General features: G+C 38.1%; 1 protein-coding gene across 2 annotated transcripts in view; it reads left to right on the top strand.

Moving 5' to 3' along the window:
• The window catches only part of METTL3 (methyltransferase 3, N6-adenosine-methyltransferase complex catalytic subunit), a 1113102-nt gene that overhangs the window by 1014358 nt on the left and 74859 nt on the right, over positions 1 to 23885 (top strand). For both annotated transcript variants that reach the window (XM_044058241.1, XM_044058240.1), the window contains one exon: positions 4434 to 4546. In XM_044058241.1, the coding sequence (XP_043914176.1) occupies positions 4434 to 4546 (113 nt within the window). The remainder of the gene's footprint in view (positions 1 to 4433; positions 4547 to 23885) is intronic.

Here is a 23885-nt window from a genome sequence, read left to right as displayed (position 1 = left end):
TAATCTTCCCATATTAGCACGGGCTGTAAACAGGCACAAGAAATTAGCATCTTTACCAAAGTTTGTAGTCCCTGAGATGGTCTAAGTAATTATATTGTACACTATGATGATGCGTTATCTCTGCGTGTAACATGGATATGCTATGTGTATTGGACAGTATATGGTTTTAAATAACAAGGTCACTTCAAACTAAGGGCAGCTGCACATCCTCCATGGTCCAAATCGATCAGCTATTCTGTATTTAATCGTGCACATCTGACCACTACAAACTGATGGTGACAAAGATAGATTAAGGTGCTGAAATACTCACACGGCGAGTATTGTTAAACTGTCAACATTTATGCTTCTATTTTAGTATTGTTCATTGTTCTTGAAGGTGGGAAGAGTGGAATTGAGGTCTGCCTCCTGCCTTATCAGAAACATTTTCTGTTTTATTGCTGTACCAGTAGTCTTGCCTAAACATGTACAAAGGCTTGTCTGTATTTTATTTTCCTATTTTTACTGCTGTTCCTTTAATGCTGTTTCCTTATCATATATAAAACTTCATATTTTTGAACATATTTTGTATGTAATTGATTTTTCACCCTTATGAAAATGGACTCTGCCTAGTTAGACTAACTGTGTCAAGAAAAATTGAATTGCATCAACTTTGTGCATATTTTAATATCTCTCAGATGTGCTTTTCCTATTAGTTTTTCTTTGTTGTCATTTATACGCAACTTGAAATACAAGTATTCCAAATAACAATGGTAGATAGCAGGACTGGAACACAGCAAGCGCAACCCAGTCATCCACCCCCATTTTTCCAGTTGCTACATGGGATTGGAGCTCTTTATCAATTTTTGCCCCATGTCTCAATTCAGATCCATTCTGCTACCTTTAATAGTCATGTCTGGCTGTAGCAAACCTTTTGTTATACAATCCATCCATCTCTTGGCTGGACGTCCTTGTCTACTCTTGCCTTCTTCCTGTTTCTCCCAAATTATCTTAACTAGTTTGTTGTCTGCTTTCCAGTAAGTGCGACCAAACCACCATAATCTCTTGTCATTGATCTTCACTGCAGTTGCAGCTCTTTGGGCTTCTGCTCTGATTTTGTAATTCCTTCATCTGTCCCACATTGTGCATCCTACTACCCTTCTCAAGCACTTTGTCTCCATTATCTCACATTTTCCCATCTGCTCTGCCTTCACTGCATTCTCCTGTCATATATTACCCCTAACACTTTGTGGCACTTGACTGCCGCATCTCTGATTCAAGGCCTGACTTACTCAGAGTTCCTTTCTTCTCAGCAGCACCACCCACATACTTAAAACTGTTAACTCTTTTACTGTTTTTACTTCTGTCTTAGTTTTCAGCTTATTCTGAGCTCCCCATTTGCTGCCATGACCCCATTGTTTTGTCTTGTATGTTAAGTAATCAGTTTCATCCCTTGTGCCATCATTTTTTTCTGAAGTTTCTGTTTTATTTATTTTTATTATTTATTTTATTTTACATTTGTTGATCGGGCAAGTCCAGCTGGATATATGTCCATTTTCAGTAGATGCCTGGGAAGATAAGCTCCACTATACAGATAGTAGCAACTTCAGACTAGAATGCAATTGTTTATATAGCATCTTAGTAATCTTACTGCTTAACATATTTAAGAAAGAAAAATAGATTATTTATAAGGAAGAGACATGTTCATAAAGTTGATAGCTTGGTATACAGTTTCATACTCTAAAGTGCTTCCTTAAAAAGACTAATTCATACAGACTTTAGCTTAACAGATCATGCTTTCTGTGGTTTATGAAAGAGCTAGACTTAATGCAGCAATAGTGAAGTAAGTATACAGTGCACATAGCAAGGAGGGGATTGCTAGTCTCGGTTAGTACAGGGGCATAGCCAGTGAGTTCTAAGGTATACTTTGTTTCTTTTTGAAAAGTAACTTTGAAGAAAGAGATGAGAGTTCAGTAGGAAGTATGTTTCAGGTTTTCCCCACAGTGTTGGAGAACAGTGAATCCTCAGCCTTATTGTTGGATTTGTGCATGGATACAAGAAATTTATTTGCTGAGCAAAGGGTTGTAAGATTTTAGAAGGGGGTGATAAGGCTAGTAAGTATTGGAGTATTGCTAGGATGGTAAAAGGTGTGGGCGATAATAAGTTGGTGAAATTGAAGCTGATTATGCAGCTCCAGCCATCCTAACTGTTTTAGATGATGGCAGTGGTGGATTCTAAATGGGGAGCCAGTGGCAAGTCTGGCAATGTTATTATAGGAGGTTGCCAGTTGGTTGAGGTTGTTTGTTGACAGATTAGTATAAATAGGTGAGGCATAGAGGAGAGTTGTGATAAGATGGGTGTGGGCAATAGTAGTTCTAGCTATTGGAGTAAGGAAGGGTTTAATCTTATAGAGGGAGCCTAGTTTTCTGTTAACTGATTTTATTGTAGTGTTGATGTGAGTGTCAAAGTTAAGGTTGTGGTCTATTATTACTCCTAAGAGTTTGGTGGTTGGGTCAGGAAATATGATAATGCCATTATTAGATATGACTGTGAAGTCTATTGGGGAGGACTGTCTGCTTACAGTGTGACATGGCCTGCACCCTACAGCTTTGTTGATTTGTCTCCTTTGGCATGTTTGCTGGTTGGGTGCTAAAGTGCAAACCCTAAAAACCTACACTACATTCTGTGGCAGTATCCTTCACTGCAGGATTGTGTAAGGCTGTGTGTGACTACATTCTGTGGCAGTATCCTTCACTGCAGCACTGTGTAAGGCTGTGTGTAGGTACATTCTATGGCATTATCCTTCACTGCAGGACTGTGTAACTACATTATGTGGCTGTATCCTTCACTGCAGCACTGTGTAAGGCTGTGTGTAGCCACATTCTGTGGCAGTATCCTTCACTGCAGCACTGTGTAAGGCTGTGTGTGGCTACATTCTGTTGCAGTATCCTTCACTACAGGATTGTGTAAGGCTGTGTTTAGGTACTTTCTGTGGCAGTATCCTTCACTGCAGCACTGTGTAAGGTTGTGTGTAGCTGCATTTGTGGCAGTATCCTTCACTGCAGCACTGTGTAAAGTTGTGTGTAGCTACATTCTGTGGGAGTATCCTTCACTGTAGCATTGTGTAAGGCCGTGTGTAGCTGCATTCTCTGGCAGTATTCCTCAATGCAGCACTGTGTAAGGCTGCGTGTAGCTACATTCTGTGGGAGTATCCTTCACTGTAGCATTGTGTAAGGCTGTGTGTAGCTACATTCTCTGGCAGTATTCTTCACTGCAGCACTGTGTAAGGCTGTGTGTAGCTGCATTCTGTGGCAGTATCCTTCACTGCAGCACTGTGTAAGGCTGTGATTAGCTACATTCTGTGGCAGTATCCTTCACTGCAGCACTGTGTAAGGCTGTGTGTAGCTACATTCTGTGGGAATATCCTTCACTGTAGCATTGTGTAAGGCTGTGTGTAGCTACGTTCTCTGGCAGTATTCTTCACTGCAGCACTGTGTAAGGCTGTGTGTAGCTACAGTCTGTGGCAGTATCCTTCACTGCAGCACTGTGTAAGGCTGTGTGTAGCTACATTCTATGGCAGTATCCTTCACTGCAGCACTGTGTAAGGCTGCATGTAACTACATTCATGATCATGAAAATGCACTTCATGCACCCAGTAATTGCCCCCTTCTCATTTTACTGCAGTTTGTTTGTTTTGTTTGTTTTATTGTTAAAGAAACAAGTCAAAGAGGTTTACATGGCCAGACGTATTTTAATAATCAGGCACTTTAATTTCAGTGGTGATATGCTGTTCCATTATTTCAGTTTGTGTATGTTTTGCAAACTGGTTTTACACAGAAACTGGCAATCTGGATTTGCAACATGTTACTGTGTTCCCCGTGAGACAGTTCACCAGCCAGGGACAAGCCCCCCCGCCCCACACACACACACACACACACACACACACACACACACACACACACACACACACACACACACAAGTGTTTGTTCCCTGCTGTACCTCTTTCATTAAGCATCAGTATATTAGACAAGATCACTGGTCTTTGCCCTTTCCCAGTAATGGAGAAGTTTGTTTCCTTGGGGATCTCTGTCCTATCTACCACAGTGCAGACATATTTCTGATGGCTGAAATGCATGAATACATTGACAGTGCTGTGTATGGGACGTGATTTTCAGACTTATTGCTTTGGTCTCATGTTCCTGTCCTTTGGGATCACTTATCCACTGTCAAAGTTAGGAGTTATATGAAGTATCCATGGATATGTATTCTTACCTACTATTGAAGTAGCCTTTTGTGTACCCAAGTTCAGTTTCTATTTGGGTGGGTGTGGTTGTGAAAGTGGCAAGGCCACTTTTTTGTCTGCATTTCTAATTATGCATTGGCGGTTATTGGTACTGTTGGACGGCTGGTACTGTTGCAGACAGTTTGTTTTATAGTTGGCCCTTTTCTCTTTCAGGTCCGCTCTACAAGTCACAAACCAGATGAAATTTACGGAATGATTGAGCGTCTGTCTCCTGGGACACGGAAGCTTGAGCTGTTCGGAAGACCACATAATGTTCAGCCAAACTGGTAAGTTGTGGATGGCAAAGAAAGATGACTTGGAGTGCATGACCATGTAGAGTAGCTCCTTCCAAGCCAGATATTGTAACGCATAAAGCAAAAAGATATGCGGAGTTAGTAGGTGGGCAGTAGGAAACCAAAGTAACTTAACCTAAATGCTTTTAAAAAATAGCTTTAACCAGCCAAACAAGTCTGCATTGGTTGTGTTTCTAAGGAGTTCTGCAGTTTTCTTAACAGAATAATAAAGCTGACTGTTGCCTGTTTCCTCAAAACTAGCCCAGTCAAAGTGATGTCGGGCAGCTAACTGCAAGCATTGTATTACTACAGATGGCTGCAGATCTAGTCTGAAGTGCAGGACATGTGAACAAGAAAAGAGGGTGGTAGTGCTTGATTGTTTTCTTATGTGTATTACCAAGTGGTATATCCTACACAGATTTTAGGCAGGTTGAGTAGAGACCTGGGTGTAAGAGATGGTGCTGTAGTCAGAAGTAAGAATGTGTAAAAGAACTGAGAAATGTCTTGTTTTTGGCCATAAAGTATAACTTGGTAGCAGTCAGGATTATTTGTCCCATCAAGTCTGACCTTGATTCCCTGGTTGGGACCCTCATAATTCCACTATAATGTGGAATTCATTCATTCTTCTCCCTTTCAGTTGTGAGACCTTTGCTTGTGTCATGTGCACTGTTTAACCTTTCACAGCCCCTCGTGCACATTATTGTAAAAGTCCAGCTGTTTTATTAATTCTTTTATCACAGTGGTGGTGATGTTGCTTTAATCTACTGTTCACCACTTTGCAGCCTCTGTCCCAGAATGACGTCAGTTGGACTGGCCTTTAATGGAATTATTAAAAACAGCCAAAGGCACAATTCCTTGGTGTACCTTATTAAGAGCACTGAGTTTTGAGTAACATTTAACCAGTAATGTGACATGATCTCAGATGTGATTACAGTAGTGACTTGCACATATCAAACAACACCTCTCCCACCACCTGCATCCACATTCCCCTCTTCAATGAGATGGAAGGATTGATTGCCTTGTTTATTTTTGTCACACGTGTGTGTGTGTGTGTGTGTGTGTGTGTGTGTGTGTGTGTGTGTGTGTGTGTGTGTGTGTGTGTGTGTGTGTGTGTCTAAGTAGCCTGTGTATGAATGAGCAAAAAACAAACTGAAAAATACAAAATCACCAAACCATGTTCATGGAGACTCAAAATTTATTACAAATGTAATAAAAAGACGAAGTGCTTTCACCCATCATATCCTTCGGTTTTCATCAGAATGAAGTCAGTCACATACAGGTGCAGTTTATATTCATTCAAAGAATCACATGACCAATATCCCATTATGCCAAAGTAATGAACCAGCAGCAGTTAAAAAGATAAATGGTTCATGTCGTTAATTCCTGTGACCGTTTCATCACCTTAATTAAATCCTTTGATAACAGCAGCAGTTAAAAAGATAAATGGTTCATGTCGTTAATTCCTGTGACCGTTTCATCACCTTAATTAAATCCTTTGATAACAGCAGCAGTTAAAAGATAAATGGTTCATGTCGTTAATTCCTGTGACCGTTTCATCACCTTAATTAAATCCTTTGATAACAGCAGCAGTTAAAAGATAAATGGTTCATGTCGTTAATTCCTGTGACCGTTTCATCACCTTAATTAAATCCTTTGATAACAGCAGCAGTTAAAAAGATAAATGGTTCATGTCGTTAATTCCTGTGACCGTTTCATCACCTTAATTAAATCCTTTGATAACAGCAGCAGTTAAAAAGATAAATGGTTCATGTCGTTAATTCCTGTGACCGTTTCATCACCTTAATTAAATCCTTTGATAACAGCAGCAGTTAAAAAGATAAATGGTTCATGTCGTTAATTCCTGTGACCGTTTCATCACCTTAATTAAATCCTTTGATAACAGCAGCCGTTAAAAAGATAAATGGTTCATGTCGTTAATTCCTGTGACCGTTTCATCACCTTAATTAAATCCTTTGATAACAGCAGCAGTTAAAAAGATAAATGGTTCATGTTGTTAATTCCTGTGACCGTTTCATCCTTTGGTAAATGAGTAAAACGTGTCTTAACTTATACAAATTCATATAACTAATTGTTAAACAATACAAACACTGGGAAAATGAGTGCCTTAAGTTGACAACTTGACCACAATGAAAAACAGAAGCACTAGGAGCCACGAGTCACACAAACTGACTTTATTCAATAAAGGCACACAAATACACCGAGAAACGCTGAACTACGTCTCTGCGTTTTTTGTTAACAATGTAACTTCATCAGCATACTAAAAACTTTCAAACTCTTGTTTTATATAGTCTTGTGACATTAATTAACCAACCGGTGAATACATTTAATTAGCTGGATTAGTTTTTAAGTTAATTAGCAGGATTAGTTTTATATTAACATACATTTATTCAACCCTGCAAAAAACCTTCAAAATTATCTTATGTATACAGTTTGATTACAAAGCCATTATAGCTGAATTATCTTATATATATCAGTACTTAAAACAATGCAGGTAAGGAAATGTTTAACCAAGAAGTATATAATAAGGATGTCATGTTATTTACTTTATAAAGGGAATTTTCCTTAAAATTCATATAAATCTAAAACATGAAATGAGCCAGATATATATAAAAAAATAGAAGAAGTTAATGAAAAAATTTTGAATGACCTGTTATATACAGTTGAAAATGAAAAAGTTAAATATTTTAACATTAAAAAGAAACTGGATGAAAAATGCTATAATAATTCTAGAAGAAAAGCTAAGAAAATAGAGAGAGATATCTTTGAATATAAAGAAAAGGAATGTTACCCTAAAACGAAAACTAAGGGAAGATATGAAGGGTGATTATAGAGTATATAACTTTGATGGCTGGGAAAGGAATGATAGAAATGTACAAGGAGATTTAGATACATATAATCAAACCTGTAACAATAATAATAAATGGGAAGCTAGGGAGTATAATCAAACCTATAACGATAATAATAAACGGGAAGCTAGGGAGTATAATCAAACCTATAACAATAATAATAAATGGGAAGCTAGGGAGTATAATCAAACCTATAACGATAATAATAAACGGGAAGCTAGGGAGTATAATCAAACCTATAACAATAATAATAATAAATGGGAAGCTAGGAAGTATAATGATACACATGCTAAAGTACATTTTATCAATAATAATTTGAGTGGAAATGAACAAGATATAAGGGAAAGGGAAAATCAGATGTATGATTTAAATGACCCTTTGGATTTTCCCTTACTGAGACGGTCAGACAGGATACGGAAAAAACCTACAACAGAACACAACAGGTAATGAACAAATCTACTAGTAAGGATACAATTGAAGACATTAATAAGGATACAGAGATAATAAATAAAAATGTATATAGATATCAGAATTTTAATATTTTTATTTACAGTTATATTGAAATTAATGAATGGCATTTTAGATTGTTTATGAAAGGACTAAAATTTGTACCTACTATGAAAAGTGACATTAGCAGAAGTCTTATAGATCTAAAATTATTTATTAGAAAGAAAAATTTTGAAAATAATATTTCAAAATAATAGTTGTGATAACCAAACTAACACTAATGACATAAAATTACGTAAAAAAAAAAAAAGTATAGCCAACCCTATAATACCACCCCCAGCTTAAAATTTTTGAAGGGGTAGTAGAAAGAGAGTTGAGAAAAGAATTGGAGAAAATAAATATGAGACCTAATCTGTTGTGGCAGGAAAGACAATTATTGAATACATTAAGAGAAGATAAAAATATAAGGATTTCTAGGCCTGACAAGGGAGGGGGAATAGTAATAATGGATAATATTACATATAATATTAAAATGGAAGAATTATTAAGGAATGAAGATAGATATGAGGAAGTATCCATAAACAAAATCAATGTAGCTTATTCTAAAATTGACTTAGCCCTGAAAGAACTTATGAGAGATGGGCTAATTAATAAGCAGACATTTGAATATCTCTTTGTGGAAAAAACATTAATACTAGTTATTTTTGGTACTATGAAAGTACATAAAGATACAAATAACCCACCTATTAGGCATATAGTCTCAGCTAGTGGATCTAAAACATATCCACTAGCTAAATTTGTAGATGAGAAAATTAAGAATGTAGGGATAGATAAAGAAGGATATCTCAAAGATTCATGGGACTTATTAAAAAGTGTAAATAATCAGTTATATAATAAAGATATCGCATTTCTTACAGGGGATAGAATATACTTATTTTCTGTTATTCCCACATCAAATATGAATGGAGTGGTTCCTAGAAGCTTTATTAGATACTAATAAATTCAATTGGAAGGAACTAAAAGTAATTATGGAAATTTTAGAATTGGTATTGTTATATAACTTTGTAGTATTTGAAGGAGAATTTTTTAGACAAATTAAAGGAGTAGCTATGGGAGCTTGCTGTGCCCCCAGATTGGCAAATATAGTATTAAATATATGGGAAAAGAAATTTCTGATAGCATCACCATATACTACTTATTACAACTTTTATAAGCGATACCTAGATGACTTGTGCTTCTTTTGGCTGGAAATGGATGCAAAAATAGAAGATTTCTTGAAATATATCAATAACACAACAGATTTTTTTTTAATTTACTCATAAAATTAACAAAGATAAGTTAGAATATTTGGATATCACAATATATAAAAATCAGCAAGAAAATAAGTTTGAGTCAAAAATTTTTAGAAAGGAGACATTCTCTAACTCTTATTTATATTATACTAGTGCCCATCCATTCAAGCAAAAAGGAACCTTGTTAAGGGACAGTTGATTAGAGTATCAAGAATGACTGCTATACAAAAAGAGTTTGAGGACGAGTGTAATAAATTAAAAGTAATGTTTTTAGACAGGAAGTATCTTATTAAATGAATAGATGAAGTTATGGATGAGGTAAAAATAAGAAGGGTAAGTGACTTTAGTCCGTTGTTAGGAAAGGGGTTTCAAACAAATGTGCAAACCATGAATAATATGAAAGAAAACGACAAATTAGAGAATAACAAAGGGAAGTACAATGGTGCTTACATCATGAATTTTAACTGAATCAGGCCTGATAAAACACATAGTGAATACAAACTGCAAAATGTTTTCAGAGCTGACAACAATATTTAAACAACCTATCACATTTAGTTATAGAAGAGATAGGAATATTAAAAATATGTTAGAAAATGTTTACTCTGTAAAGGCTACGGCCGAGGCGCTAAGAGAAGCTGTTTTTCGCTGGTCATTCTGTTTTGGTCATTATAGTAATTTGCAGTTCTACAAGGAGTGGTTACAATAATATGTTAGAAAATAGGTCTGGATATAAGGAAGCAAGTCATAGGAAAAAAGGCACTTTTAAATGTGGCAGGTGTAAACAATGTAAATATGTATTAAATAAAGATAGTCACTATTTAAAAGCTAGAATGAGATCCTTTATTAGTAAATCCTATGCCAATTGTGATACCAAAGGGATAGTTTACCGAGCAGAATGTCAAAAATGTAACTCCTTTTATGTGGGTAAAACTGAAAGGGCATTTAAAAGACGAATATATGAACATATATATGACATAAGTAAAAAAGATGTTAATAATGCCCTCTATAAACAGCAGAGATTGTTAACAAGCTGTCTTTCTGTTTTATGTTTTAGAAGTTATCCCACAAGATATTAGAGGGGGTGATTGGGAAAATAGAATAGAAGTTAGGGAATTGTACTGGCAGCTGGTACTAGAGGCTAGCAAAAAGCCAGGATTAAATGAACATGTTTCTATGGTTCCTATATTGAAATTAAGAGCAGCTAGACTATGAATGGATTTTATTATTATATATTTTTTAATATATTTATATAATTATATAATAGGTTTTAGGTATATATAATGGTTTTAGAGAGAGTCTTTTATTGTAGATTATGTGAAATTATGATGAATGTTTTTTATATAAGTAAAGATATGTGGTTTTATGTTATAAGAAATGCATGTAATATACACAAAATGTCACAAGATGGTGCTACTGAGCTATATTCATTTCATAGCTTCCTTGTACCTGTATTTAGATTTATATGAATTTTAAGGAAAATTCCCTTTATAAAGTAAATAACATGACATCCTTATCATATACTTCTTGGTTAAACATTTCCTTACCTGCATTGTTTTAAGTACTGATATATATAAGATAATTCAACTATAATGGCTTTTTAATCAAACTGTATACATAAGATAATTTTGAAGTTTTTTTGCAGGGTTGAATAAATGTATGTTAATATAAAAACTAATCCTGCTAATTCACTTAAAAATTAATCCAGCTAAGCAAATGTATTCACCGGTTCATAGGTTGATACTAGGCTATTGGCCCTAAGGCCTATGCAAGCCTAGCCATAACAATTCCCTGGAAATTTTTCCCCACAATATTTACTTCTCTGGGCCCCTGTCTAGCAGGGCGACTGACATGATCCCCGGGGTGAATTTCCTATCTCCCATACCAATCATCAAGGTTCCTTTTGAAGAGGACCAATGAGGTGCTCTGCTTGACATGTATGGGCAGTCTATTCCAGAGTATGGGGAGTCTCTGGTTCAGGAACCTATCCCTCCAGCATGTTTTGTTCATTGTGATGATAAGGTTTAGATCCCTGGAGCGTGTGGCTCTGAGGGATTGGTATTTCTTTAAGTGGAGCATGTTCAACAGCTCAGGGTTTGACATGGCCTTGTATGTTAAGCAGAGATCGTCTCTGAGTAGATGATATGCCACAGAGTATAGCTGGAGTTTTTTTAGATGGTCAGCATATTGCATCTGCTTTAGACCTGTGATTCTTTTAGTGAGGTATTTCTGTGGCCTTTCCAGCTGTTGCAGATGTCTTGTGAGGTACATACCAAATGGGGCATTATACTCTATAATGGGTCTAATGAGGGGATGAGTACAGTGGGACAATGACCTCCTTTTTTCTGGATGAAAAGCCCTTAGTGATGAGGTGTGCCACGTAGAAGGATTTCCTGACTGTTGTGGCGATGTGGTTATCGAAAGTGAGACCACTGTCCACTTGTGTCCCTAAGTCTTTCATCACACTTTCGTAGTGGTTGGTTAATTAATGTCACAAGACTATATAAAACAAGAGTTTGAAATTTTTTAGTGTGCTGATGAAGTTACATTGTTAATGAAAAACGTGGAGAAGTAGTTCAGCGTTTCTCTGTGTATTTGTGTGCCTTTATTGACTAAAGTCAGTTAGTGTGACTCGTGGCTCCTAGTGCTTCTGTTTTTCATTGTGGTAATTGTTAAACAATTCCACAGAAAGAAAGTCACTGTAAACACCAAAAAACTCACAAAACAGCAGACCAGTCCAGTAAAATCCACCACTCGATAGTAAACAGCTCACAATGAGGCACCACAAATCCAAGACAAATTTATTAACGCCACAATAAGTTCCAAAAACACGTTTTCATCGATAAAACGACTTCATCAGATAAAACCATGCAGGATACACACTGGATTAACATATTTAATTGCAATAAAATAATCAATCAATCAAGCAATAAAAACTGCATGTTGCATTCTTAAAGCACCAATACTGAACTAGATACATATAAAATGCTTTTTTAAAAATAAGATATAGTGTAACACCAAGGTTATGTTAAACAATATATAAAAATATTATGAAAATATATAAACACATAATTGTTACATACAACAACTGATAAATATAGTGTATATTATATATGTTAGTGCTGTATCACATATTATATATTGAATATTTTTTAAAAAATATATAATTATATACATTTGTATGTTATTTTAAAATAAAACAAATAACACTAAACACCATCCTAGTTATATTTGTCCTGCCTTAAGTTTAAGGTACGGAACTATAGAGATAGAGTCATTGAGACCAGGAAATTTATTGGATTCTAGGAATATCTGCCAAAAAGTCTCTCTATGGGCAAGTTTTGCTTCCCAAGGTCTGCCCCGGATGTCCTTTGGGACCGATTCCAATACGAAAAACAGAAACCTAGCTCCCTCACATGTGAGTGCCTATATAATGCATTTTTACTGTTAAATCTGGCCATGTCATATTGATGTTCATATATACGACGCTTTAACTGTCTTTCGGTTTTACCAATATAAAAGGCCTGACAGGATTGGCAAATAGCCAAATAAACAACCCCGATAGAAAGACAATTGGAGTATTCCAGAGCTTTTATGTCTTTATTTCTACTCTCTAAATATACATGGTCATCATGAATAATGTATTTACAAAGGGTGCAACAACCACATTTATAGGTCCCTTTTCTCTGTCGATGGGATCGTGCTACTTGATCACTCTGTTCCAACACCCTCTTAATGTTGAAGCCTCTCCTGAAAACTGTTTTCAAACTTTTACCCTTGAGGTGGCTCAAATCAGTGAGATCCTGAAATGATCGCCATTCCTGATCTATAATTTTCCTAATGTGACCCGCATTAGCACTGTAATCCGTAATAAAGGCAAAATTACTGGGAAATGCACCTACAACATCCACGTGTAGTTGACCATTCACTTCATTAATACCCCTACCTAAAATAGGACCAAATCTACTAGTTCTGGCTGCCTCAACTTCCTCCCGTACTGATTGAATCATTGAATCAATTGAATCAATTGTTAAACAATGCAATCCCCTACTGTGTTAACAAGTTATAAACTGACAAAGTAGAATAATAAGTTATTGTAGTGATTAATGCATGAAAACAATAACACTAAAAACCTATCATAAACCTTAGTTTAAAATCATACTTCAAAGCAGAATTGCCACTTTTATGTCAAATCCATATTTACCAATTTTAGTAACGCCTTTGCCATTCTCTTAGCTAGTATGGACATAAAAAGTTTATAATTATGGTTTAAAATTAAATTTGATCTACATGAAACTGAGCCTGACCGGTGTTTATAATTATGGTTTAAAATTAAAGTTGATCTACATGAAACTGAGCCTGACCGGTTCATCACAAAGACCATTGTTGTGTGTTTTGCTTGGAAACAGAGCACAACTTTGCCTCCAGTTATGTTAGATTCAACCAGAAGACCATTGAGAAAAGAGTTATAATTCTCCAGATATGCCACAACCAGAACAGCCTGCATGTTTTGTCCTGTACAGCTATGATGCCAGCCAGTTCATCTGCTCATACAGTGCTGAAAAAAAAAAAAAAACGGAAGTGCCCTCAAAAGAAAGAATCACTGGACATCATTTAGATATCCTTGGAGTCCAAAGACCGACCACCCTAAGCCTAAGAATTTCTGCTCTGATGAAGTGCTTTTGCAGCCCCCGACTCTGACTCCTCCTTGGTCCAAGGCCTCTAGTCAGGCCCACTCAGGAGGCTACCTTGCACTCAGATGATGGAATGTCTTGTCCTGACACCTTTCCATATGCCTTTGGATCATTGCTTGGTTTTTGGTAACCAAGGATGAGGATTACATTTCCTTAGTTTTTGTCCATGAGGATGTCCGCAGGTTTAAGCTAGAGGTCACTGTCATCCACATACAGCTTGAGTCATGTAAGGCAGTCACCACTCCCAGAAGCAGGACCAAGGAGTCCATGTCTTGAATGTCCACCATCTTGCCTCCGCTTAAGCTGGATAGGTTTTTCTCCATTCCCCCCTCCCAGATCTCCCCTCTCAATATTTGATGAAGCTGGCTAAGGAGTTTCTGTTTTTCTGTAGAACCTACAGCCATTATAAATTAAATGTCCGTGAGCTATCCGCCCACCTTTGAGGAATCTGGTTGCTCTAGGTTAGAAGAAGGTGATCTGGCCTACATTTTCCAGATGATTTTCTGTGTTTGTTATGATACAGAACTTATCCTTTACTGTTGCACCAGAGCATTTCTCATTTGAATACACCCTTAAAAATGAAGGATTGCTTGAAATTAGTGTATAAGGATATGTCAGTTCCCAAAAAAGGTGTAGGGACCTCCTGGACTAGCCAAAGCCAAAAAACCCTAGTTATTCCGCCAGTGATTCACCTGGCTGCATGGTACAGAGGAATGACTCCCGAGAAGCACTGTTGGTGACTCCCTGTTGGTGATGTGAAACAAAGCTGTAAGGAAAGTAATCTCTGTGTGTGTGTGTGTAGTTGCATTTTTATCTGTTCAACTTTTTCTGTTTTGAGAAGTGTGTTTGGCTTGTTTTTTTTTTTTTTTCTTTGTGGCAGATAGACACTTAAACTACCGTAAGCTGCATATTTCACACGTTTTTGTTTCTGTTGGTTAATTTGTTTCTTGAGTGATGGATCCCCAAATACAAACCCTAGTCATAGAAGGCTCTGTTGTAAGACATACTGATGCCCCTCAAATCAGGCTGAACAAGGCAAAGGTATCTGTTAGTTGCCTGTCTGGAGCCAAGGTCCCCAAATTACTCACACACTCAAGTCGCTGCTCTACAGATACCAGTATGATTCCATTATAGTCCATGTAGGTGTAAACTTGAGACGTACCTCTCTAGACTATATGAAGAGAGGCATTATACATCTCTCTGACTATGTATGGCCAGTTACATAGCAACCAAACTAACCTATAAACAAAAACCACCACGAAATAGTGTACTGAATAAACTAAAAAAATGCCACACCAGTAAGCTTAGAAGACCTTTAATAATAGAGTTTTAGTGCTTTCTTTCATACAGCCACATCAATTCATCAGAAACTGAACTCTAACAAACTCCTTCCCCTTTTAAAACTTCAAAAACGGTGCCAAAAACAACTAAAGTCCATAAAGGGACATAGCCATTGAAATAGTGTAAAACATATATATTAAAAGTTAGAAAAGGTGCTGCTAGTATTAAAAATATTAAAACGTTAAAACAAAAAAATGCATATTTACATGAGATATTCAGGACTAAACTGTGTATGTGCCATGAATTAACATTTGAAAATACATAAACATAAACCAGTATTGTTAAAAACACACACATCTTTAACTAAGCACACCACTTCAATGTCCTGTATAAACATATCTTGCACAAACATATCCTGCAATGTAAAGATTTAAAACATTTTTCTTCTTGGTTATGGAGAAGGTTGAACACCCTGAAAGAGGTGGTGACTGGGAGACCTTGGATGAAAATAAAGAATTTTATTAGCAAACTTTGTTGAATGTTAGTAGGCCCCCAGGAATGAATGATTTAACCTCCATTAAACCCATTTTGAAAATAAAATCTGGGTGTCTATCCTAAGTCTGTAAAAGATTTTTGTCTGTTTGGTTCACAGCTTATGTTTATGTATTTCCAAATGTTAATCCATGGCACGCGAGCGCACACACACACACTCATATATATGTATGTATATATATGTATATATATATATATATATATATATATATGTGAGATCCCTTCTAAATCTTGAAATACTGAAAGATCGACTTTCAGTATCTCGAGACTAAAATATCGAAAGTGCAGTTAATCAAAACTACATTGTACTGAGTCTTTTGTATTATCAAATCTGATGTTGGGGTGGTGTGTAGTGGTTTGTGGTTGTGATCTGGGAGTGAGATATGGTGGACGATGTGTGGCTGTCTATGGAGATTCGGATAAGTTGCAAGTGTTTAAGGGTTTTGGGTAGGGTTTTTTGTTTTGCAGTGTGGGAAGTGTTGGGAGTTGGATGGGTTAGATGGGTGAGTGTGTGTGTTACTATTCAAGGCGGTGTGTGTTTTGAATTTGTAGTATGTGTTTTTTGCGTGTATGTGAAGGTGTGCGAAGTAAGTGTAGGGTGCATAGCAGTAGGATTTTTGTGTCTTTCGGAGTTGGTATATATTAGTAGCGTAGGTGTGTGTGTTTAGTGTTTTAGTTAAGGTTTGTGGGGAGGTGGTGGTTGTGATGTGGTGGAGGTTATATTACAAAACTGTCACTTGTTGAAAATTCAGTGTTACGAATTTTCGGTATAGTGCCATTCAGTTTTGTGGTATAGTGGGTGTTCGGTATTTAAAATTCGAGATGCTGAAAGTCAGTCTTCTTTTGAGATTTAAAAGTAGACATATATACACACACACACACACACACACATATATATATATATATATATATATATATATATATATATATATATATATATATTTATATTTATATGTGTGTATGTATGTATATATATATATATATATATATATATATATATATATATTTATAGTCCATGGACGGCTTGTGCTATTGAGCTGCAGGACTTCAGCCCCCCCCCCCCCAAGCTGTACAAAAGAAAGAAAAATAAAAAAACAAAAGAAAAAATAAAACAACAAACGCAAGTCCCAGAACTCGTGCATGTGCACTCACAGCATTTCCTGAGTCCACTAGTGGCATTTCTGAGTCCGGACTGCTACTGAACCAGTCCAGAGCATGCGCACAGAATCCAGACTGCTGGTGAGACAAGTCCGGATTAGGAAGACTGCCTGCAACAGCAAAGATCCCAGAAGTCTCTGCAGTTACAGCTGTATAGACTGGTAGGGGATCGGACTGCAACATCTGCAGGCTGGAGCCTACTCTCATAGGAAGGACAGGAAATTGGCTCTCTCTGAAGGGTGTGTGTCTGTGTGAAAATGCCCCAGTAGCTAGAAAGAAGGCAGGAAATATACCTGGTAGCTAGACTCAAACCCTGTACTTTGGGAGTAGGTAGTAAAAGCTTGAATTCCCTACCCACCACCACTTCTGAAATTTTGCCTCATATTTTTGCTGCGTTCCTCATAAAAATCTGTGTTTTTTCTGGATTTTGAATTCACTAAATAATGACAGCCATTTGAATTTCAGACTTCATATTATTCAGGAAGTACATGGTAATACAAAACCTTTTATTCTAGTAATTTCTATTTATATCATCAATATTTGAAATTTGTCCCTATTTTTGGGGCTGTATTCCCCCGTTATTGGCTTTGTCCAGATTTGTGTGCTAACAGGTTGAGAGCTATGGTGAGAACTGAATTCACTGAATATATTTGGGGGCTGTATTCCCCCATTATTGACTTTATCTAGGTATGTTGTGCTAAGAAGTTGAGAGCTATGTTGAGAACTGAATTCACTAAATGACAGCCATTTAAGTTTCAGTCTACCTGTCTTTCAAAAACAGCTCATTTGGCATAGTGGTATGTTGCTCTGACTGTAGTGCACAGGGTCCTGGATTCAAGACTTGGCAGTGAAATGCATGGTAGTAACATAGCATTTTATTCTAGAAACTTTCCAAGATTATGCAAGCAATGTTTAAAATGTGTCCCTAGTTTTTGGGCTTTTGTCCCGCCCAATAAATTTTGGCTTTTTCCAGACTTCTTGTGCTTCAAAGTTGAGAGATACAGTTGAGTGTCGAGTGCATTTTATAAGGAGCTGAGAGCTTGAAGAGAAGTTTAGTGCTGCTTATGCTGTGTCTGCTTGCGTTAATAGCACAACAAGTATCATACTTGCTTTTGATGCAGAAGACTTGTGGGTTCTACTCCCACAAGTATATAGATGCATTACTGATATACTGTACAGTGTTGTACTTTTAAAGGGGGTGGATGCTGCAGTCCTGAGAATGTCCTCTTTGGCGGAGATACCTAGTAACGATGAACCTGTTATCAGTTTGCCATCCATTCCCTATTGCAATATTACTAGCTTATCATTTTTTTAATGCAGCATAGACAATTTATTCCTCAAGAGCAACATGCACTTTATTTGTAAATGAAACAATGAAATATAAAGTTGTGTGCAAGCAGCAACCTCTTCATTAGTTATAGATTTCTTTAATGTGGAATTATTTAGATGACTTTTACTTCTGCAGAGATTGTGCATATTTACTGATACTGGTTGATTGTAAAAGTTTGAGTAGACTTTTATGATGAAAACGATCTGAATTGGGCAGTTTTGTCATTATTGGTGCATTCATTTTGTTTCATTGTTTACTAGAAAAATGTTCAAAACAATACATTCAAAATGCCCTCTAACAACTGTACTGTATTATACAAGGAATATAATTTAATACATTCAGGAAGGTGCATCAAAGAATTGCATGTATGTTTCGTGTGCAAAGGGCCTACGATTTGAAAACAGACCAAAGTTAATCTTTATCTGCCACTGGCCAGATGTATTTTCTTTGAATGTGGGTTTCGATGCTATTTCAATGAATGTGAGTTTCAAGGGCAGAGACGTTTTAATGCTAAGTCTATTTTCATTGTGAAATTGCATTGCTTTGTTTAGCAGATGTCTATTAGTGTTTGTGCTGTAAAATGTAAAATAACACTTTTAAATGAAATCTAAATCATCATAGAAGTAAAGCAATATGCATATTACCGTGTTTATGGTAAATGGGGTGAAATAGCCAAGTAACGGGACATTAAAATAGCTGCAGGGGGAAGCCCCATTCAACCATGATTTTGTGACGGGGGAAGGGCGGCAAACTCCACCCCAGTTGAACTATACCTCTCAACTGTACAGATTTTTGCAGAATGAATAGATTTTTGCTTCTTATTTTTGGTTTGTTCCTCATAACATTTGTGGTTTTCTGGCAAATCATTTAGGATTGAAGTCACTAAATAATGACAGACATTGAGTTTCAGACTTCATACCCTTCAGAAAAATGCATGCGAAAGCAAGATCCATTATTCTGTCAACTAAGTTTATACAATAGCAATTTTTAGTACTGTTTGTATGTTCCCCCAATATATTTGGCCTTATCCAGATGTTCATTGTGTCACTGTTGCAGTCATTACACTTGGGTTATCCTGCTGGCAGGCGACCCGCAGTCAGCCCGAGTTCCAAAGTCTTGGTCCGACGTTGGTTGCTGTTGCCTCTTCCCTGACGTCAGTGCGCCAGGGGTATAAAAGTTGCAACCGATGCCATTTTCTTCAGTCTTTCTTGCCGCGCGGTGCCCGAAGCCAAAGCAGTTCGCAAGTGCCGGTCGGCCGACTCCTGAGATTTTCAAAATTGAATTTCAGAACCGAAGTCTTCAATAAAGCTAAGTACCCCGTTGGGGAAACTTTTTCTTACTCCAGACCAATGTCAGTAAAAGTTAATAATTGTATTTCTTGTGAGAAGCAAATACCTCATAAGGACTTTCACTCTTACTGTATTCCTTGCCTAGGCCTTGACCACGATGTTACTAGTTGTTGGTTTTGTGTTAGATTCAATAAACGGTCTATTAAACATTGGTTTGATTTTGCTCTACATTATTTTGGCCGAAGGTTTAATTACATAATGCCCGTCGGAACAACCGATGACCGCAATTTATAAAAAACGCAAAGACAAAGAAAAGCTCAGGCATCCAAGGTGCAAAACCGACGACGAAGCCTCTTCTAGGCCAGTCGCCAGTTCTCAGTGAGGTGCTTTCGCAGCCCCTGACACCCGCTACCTCAGAGCCACAGACCGTAACCGACAGCCACATGGAGACACCGAGGTCTGTGGAAACTCAAGGTATTGGGCCTACGGAAACTATACCCTCAGATGAGTCCTGAGCCGCTGAGCAGGCATCGGCTTCTGAGGGTGTTTTCAGACCTTCACAGCTTACAGTTAAAGCTAGTACAGCAGCAAAGTCAAAAACACCATCAAAGACAAGGAAACAAGTACAGCATTCTCCAGAACAGGCATCCATGCCAAAGAAACAGATGCTTAAAATGGCCGAAGAACCAAATTACTTTAATCAGGGGTTCCCATCCCCCCCCCCTGACAAAAGGCCTAGGCAGGATACTGATTATGACTCTTCTGACCAGGTTTCCATTTCCTCTGATTCCTCTTCTGATCAGGGATACTCTCTCCCTCCCTATGAGGACTCTGATGCAGAAGAGTCCATACCTTCAGCCTCTCCGCCTGAGGATTATTCTCTTGGGGAAACCCTGCTCACCATGAGGGAGCATTTCCATTGGGAGAGCCAGGATTATTCTGAATCCAAGAAAAGGCTCAAGAGACTTCCTTTTATTGCCTCAGCACAGGCCCCTGGCTGTCCCCCTTGTGCTTGATATTGTTGATGATGTTTTTTCTGAATCCAGTCTGTCTCCTGATTCTTTACCCCTTGCACCAGTCAAGCCAGATAGGTACTACAGAGTCCCTGACTCTCATAAATTTCTTTACAAAAACCCCGCTGCAGACCCAGAAACAATTTCCCAGGGTCCTAAAGGGGTTAAGGCTTCTACTGCTAAAAATCCTGTCCCCTCGGATAGGGATTCCAGAGCTCTGGACAGATGGGGGAAAAAAGTTTACACTTCTGCTACTTTAGCTGTAAGAACTTTAAACTGTCAGTTTCACATGCTTAAATACCAACAGTACCTCATGTCTTTGTTAAAGCAGAAATTGGTTTCAAATACAGAAGGTTTTGACAGTAAAGAAATGCAGGATTTATTGCAAGCAGTTGAACAAGTGGGAAAGCATACTCTGCAATGTGGTTTTGATTCATTAGAGGCTTCTTGTAGAGCTGCAGTTACAGGCTCTGTTATTCGAAGGCATGCTTGGTTGAAAGAACAAAATTTACCTGACCATGTTAGTGAAATTATTGGATGCTCCATTACAGCATGATACTTTGGTGTTAAGGCAGAAGAGGTGTTAAAGAAAATGGAGGATAAAGCAAAGTCAATGCAGACAGTGAACAATTTCTTACAGGTTCAACCACCTAGATTCAGCAGAAACTGGCCTTCAAAAATGTGGTCCTTTCCAGTGTCAGACAGGACAAAAAGAGGCAGATACAGATGCCCAAGAGGCAGATCACAGCCCCAAGGCTCCTACAGACCTAAGCAATGGGGTGCTTCCGCCCCCAAAGGGAGGGGAAGACAAATCACAATCTTATAGGAAACAGTCCCAATGACTTCCCCCTGCAAATGCCAAGCACTTACCTCTTGACAGCACCCCTAGGGGGGAAGCTAGCACTTTTCTCAAAAAATTGACACATGATCACCCAGGACCAATGGGTGCTGAATATTGTTTCTCAGGGTTACAGGTTCCACTTCCACATGCTTCTAAAACCAAAAGGTATGCCAGACCTGCCACAAAACCAATGGGCAGAGGCACAAAAACAGATTGCTGCTCTTATGGACATGGGAGCTATTCAAAAAGTTCCACAGCAAGAACAGGGACAAGGATTTTACTCAAGACTTTTCTTAGTACCCAGAAAGGACAAAGCCTGGAGACCAATACTGGACCTGTCAATAATAAATACTTTCCTGGATGTTCCAAAATTCAAAATGTTAACACTACAGCAACTTCTGCCCATGCTGGGCAAAAAGGATTGGCTAGTTACTTTGGACCTCAAGGAGGCATACCTGCATGTCCCAATCAGACAGTCTTGCAGAAGATACCTCAGATTCATAGCAGGCTCAATGCATTACCAATTCTCTGCACTGCCCTTTGGCTTATCTACTGCGCCCAGGGTCTTCACAAATTGCCTGGCACCAGTAATTGCATTTTGCAGACAAAAAGGAATTCAAATATATCCCTACTTGGGCGACTGCCTTATTCAAGCAGAGAGCAAGGACATTCTTCTAAGGCATCTGACATTTGTAAAAAGATTGCTAATTTGCCTAGGGTGCACAGAAAATGAAAATAAATCAAAACTAGTGCCCTCTCAAGAGATAATATTCCTGGGTGCAAGCTTAAATACAACTGCCCAGATGGCTTATCTCACGCCAGACAAACAAAGGCAACTGACTCATTACTTTCAAATGATGGCAACAAAAACCCAGCTCCCTGCAAGAAAAATTCTGCATATGAGGAAACCACAATGGTACCTAAAAAGTGTTTGGACTCAGCATTGTCACAGCCTGGAGACAATCATAACCTTAATTCCCTGCCTACAACAGGAGTTTCGATGGTGGGCCCAGGCCTGTCACCACAACAAGGGACAGCCTTTCACTTTACCCACAGCCAGGTAGACAATAACAACAGATGCATCAGATTATGCCTGGGGGGCACATATGACAGGAAAATGTATTCAGGGCACATGGACCAAGGAACAAATGCATCTTCACATCAATCAAAAAGAGATGCTAGCTGTACAGAATGCCCTGACAGCTTTCAAGTACCTAATACATCCAGGACAACTATTAATAAAGACAACAAAGACAAGATAACCACAGTTATGTGGTACATAAACAAGCAAGGGGGCACACATTCTTACCCCCTATGCAGACAAGCCATGACTTTGTGGAACACAGCACTGACCTATCAAGTACATCTGCAGGCACAATTCCTGCCAGGAACAAAAAAACGCACTGGCAGACGAACTAAGCAGAAATCTCATGGATCCTCACAAATGGAAGCTCAATCCACAAGTATTCAGCATGTTAGCAAGGAAATGGGGACGTCCAGACATAGATCTCTTCGCCTCCCCTCACAATTACCAAATACAGAAATTTTGCACAAGAACTTATCACTCTCAAGCATGGAAAGCGGATGCTCTTTCATTCAGCTGGAAAGGCCTGACAGTCTATGCCTTCCCTCCGATGCCTCTTCTCACCAAGGTGTTACTAAAAGTCAGACAAGAAAGGCCAAGAATGATCCTGATTGCACCAGACTGGCCACGCCAGCACTGGTGCCCAATCCAAAAGAATTTGCCTCAAGGCCTAGCTTGGCTTCTACCTCAAATGCCTCATCTTCTGACACAACAAGACAGTCAGATTCTGCACAGTCAACTCAGAACCTTAAACCTGGCAGCATGGCAGATAATGTGGCCACTCAGACTGCACCTCTCTGTAAAGCTGTTATGGGTGTCATTTTAGAAGCCAAGAGGCCCAGCACTAGGAAATCTTATGCAGAAAAATGGAAGAGATTCTGTGCTTGGAACCAGGCACAAGGGCTCGAACCACTTGTCCCTAATATACCTCAGATTTTACAATACCTAACTGAGATGTTGGACAAAGGCTTATCTTTCTCATCTATTAAAATCCATGCCTCTGCCATTTCAGCTCAATACAATACGGAACCTCCTATTTTTTCACATCCTCTACTACGACAGTGCCTCAAAGGGGCAAAAAATATAAGACCCCCAAGGAGAGCACCAGTCCCTACTTGGGACCTCAATTTTGTTTTAGAAAAACTCACATTGCCTCCTTTTGAACCAGCCAGCACAGCTGATCTAAAATTCCTGTCATGGAAAACTGCTCTGCTCCTAGCAATAACTTCTGCAAGAAGAGTCTCAGAGTTACAGGCATTAATTGCTGTGGAACCTTTCCTCATTTTTCATCAGGACAGGGTGTCTCTTAGGACAAACCCAGCATTCATGCCAATGTGGCCTTAAACCAAACCATTCATTTACCTACTTTTTACCCAAATCCCCAGAATAAAGGGGAGAGACTTCTGCACACTTTGGATATACACGGACAGCTATGTTTCTATTTGGATAAAACAAAAGCTTTCAGAAAAACTGAGCAACTGTTTGTAG

This window comes from Protopterus annectens, chromosome 16.part0 (genome assembly GCF_019279795.1).
Source record: "Protopterus annectens isolate FY-2018-M chromosome 16.part0, PAN1.0, whole genome shotgun sequence".
Lineage (NCBI taxonomy): Eukaryota > Metazoa > Chordata > Ceratodontiformes > Protopteridae > Protopterus > Protopterus annectens.
This window is presented reverse-complemented; position numbering and strand designations above follow the sequence as displayed.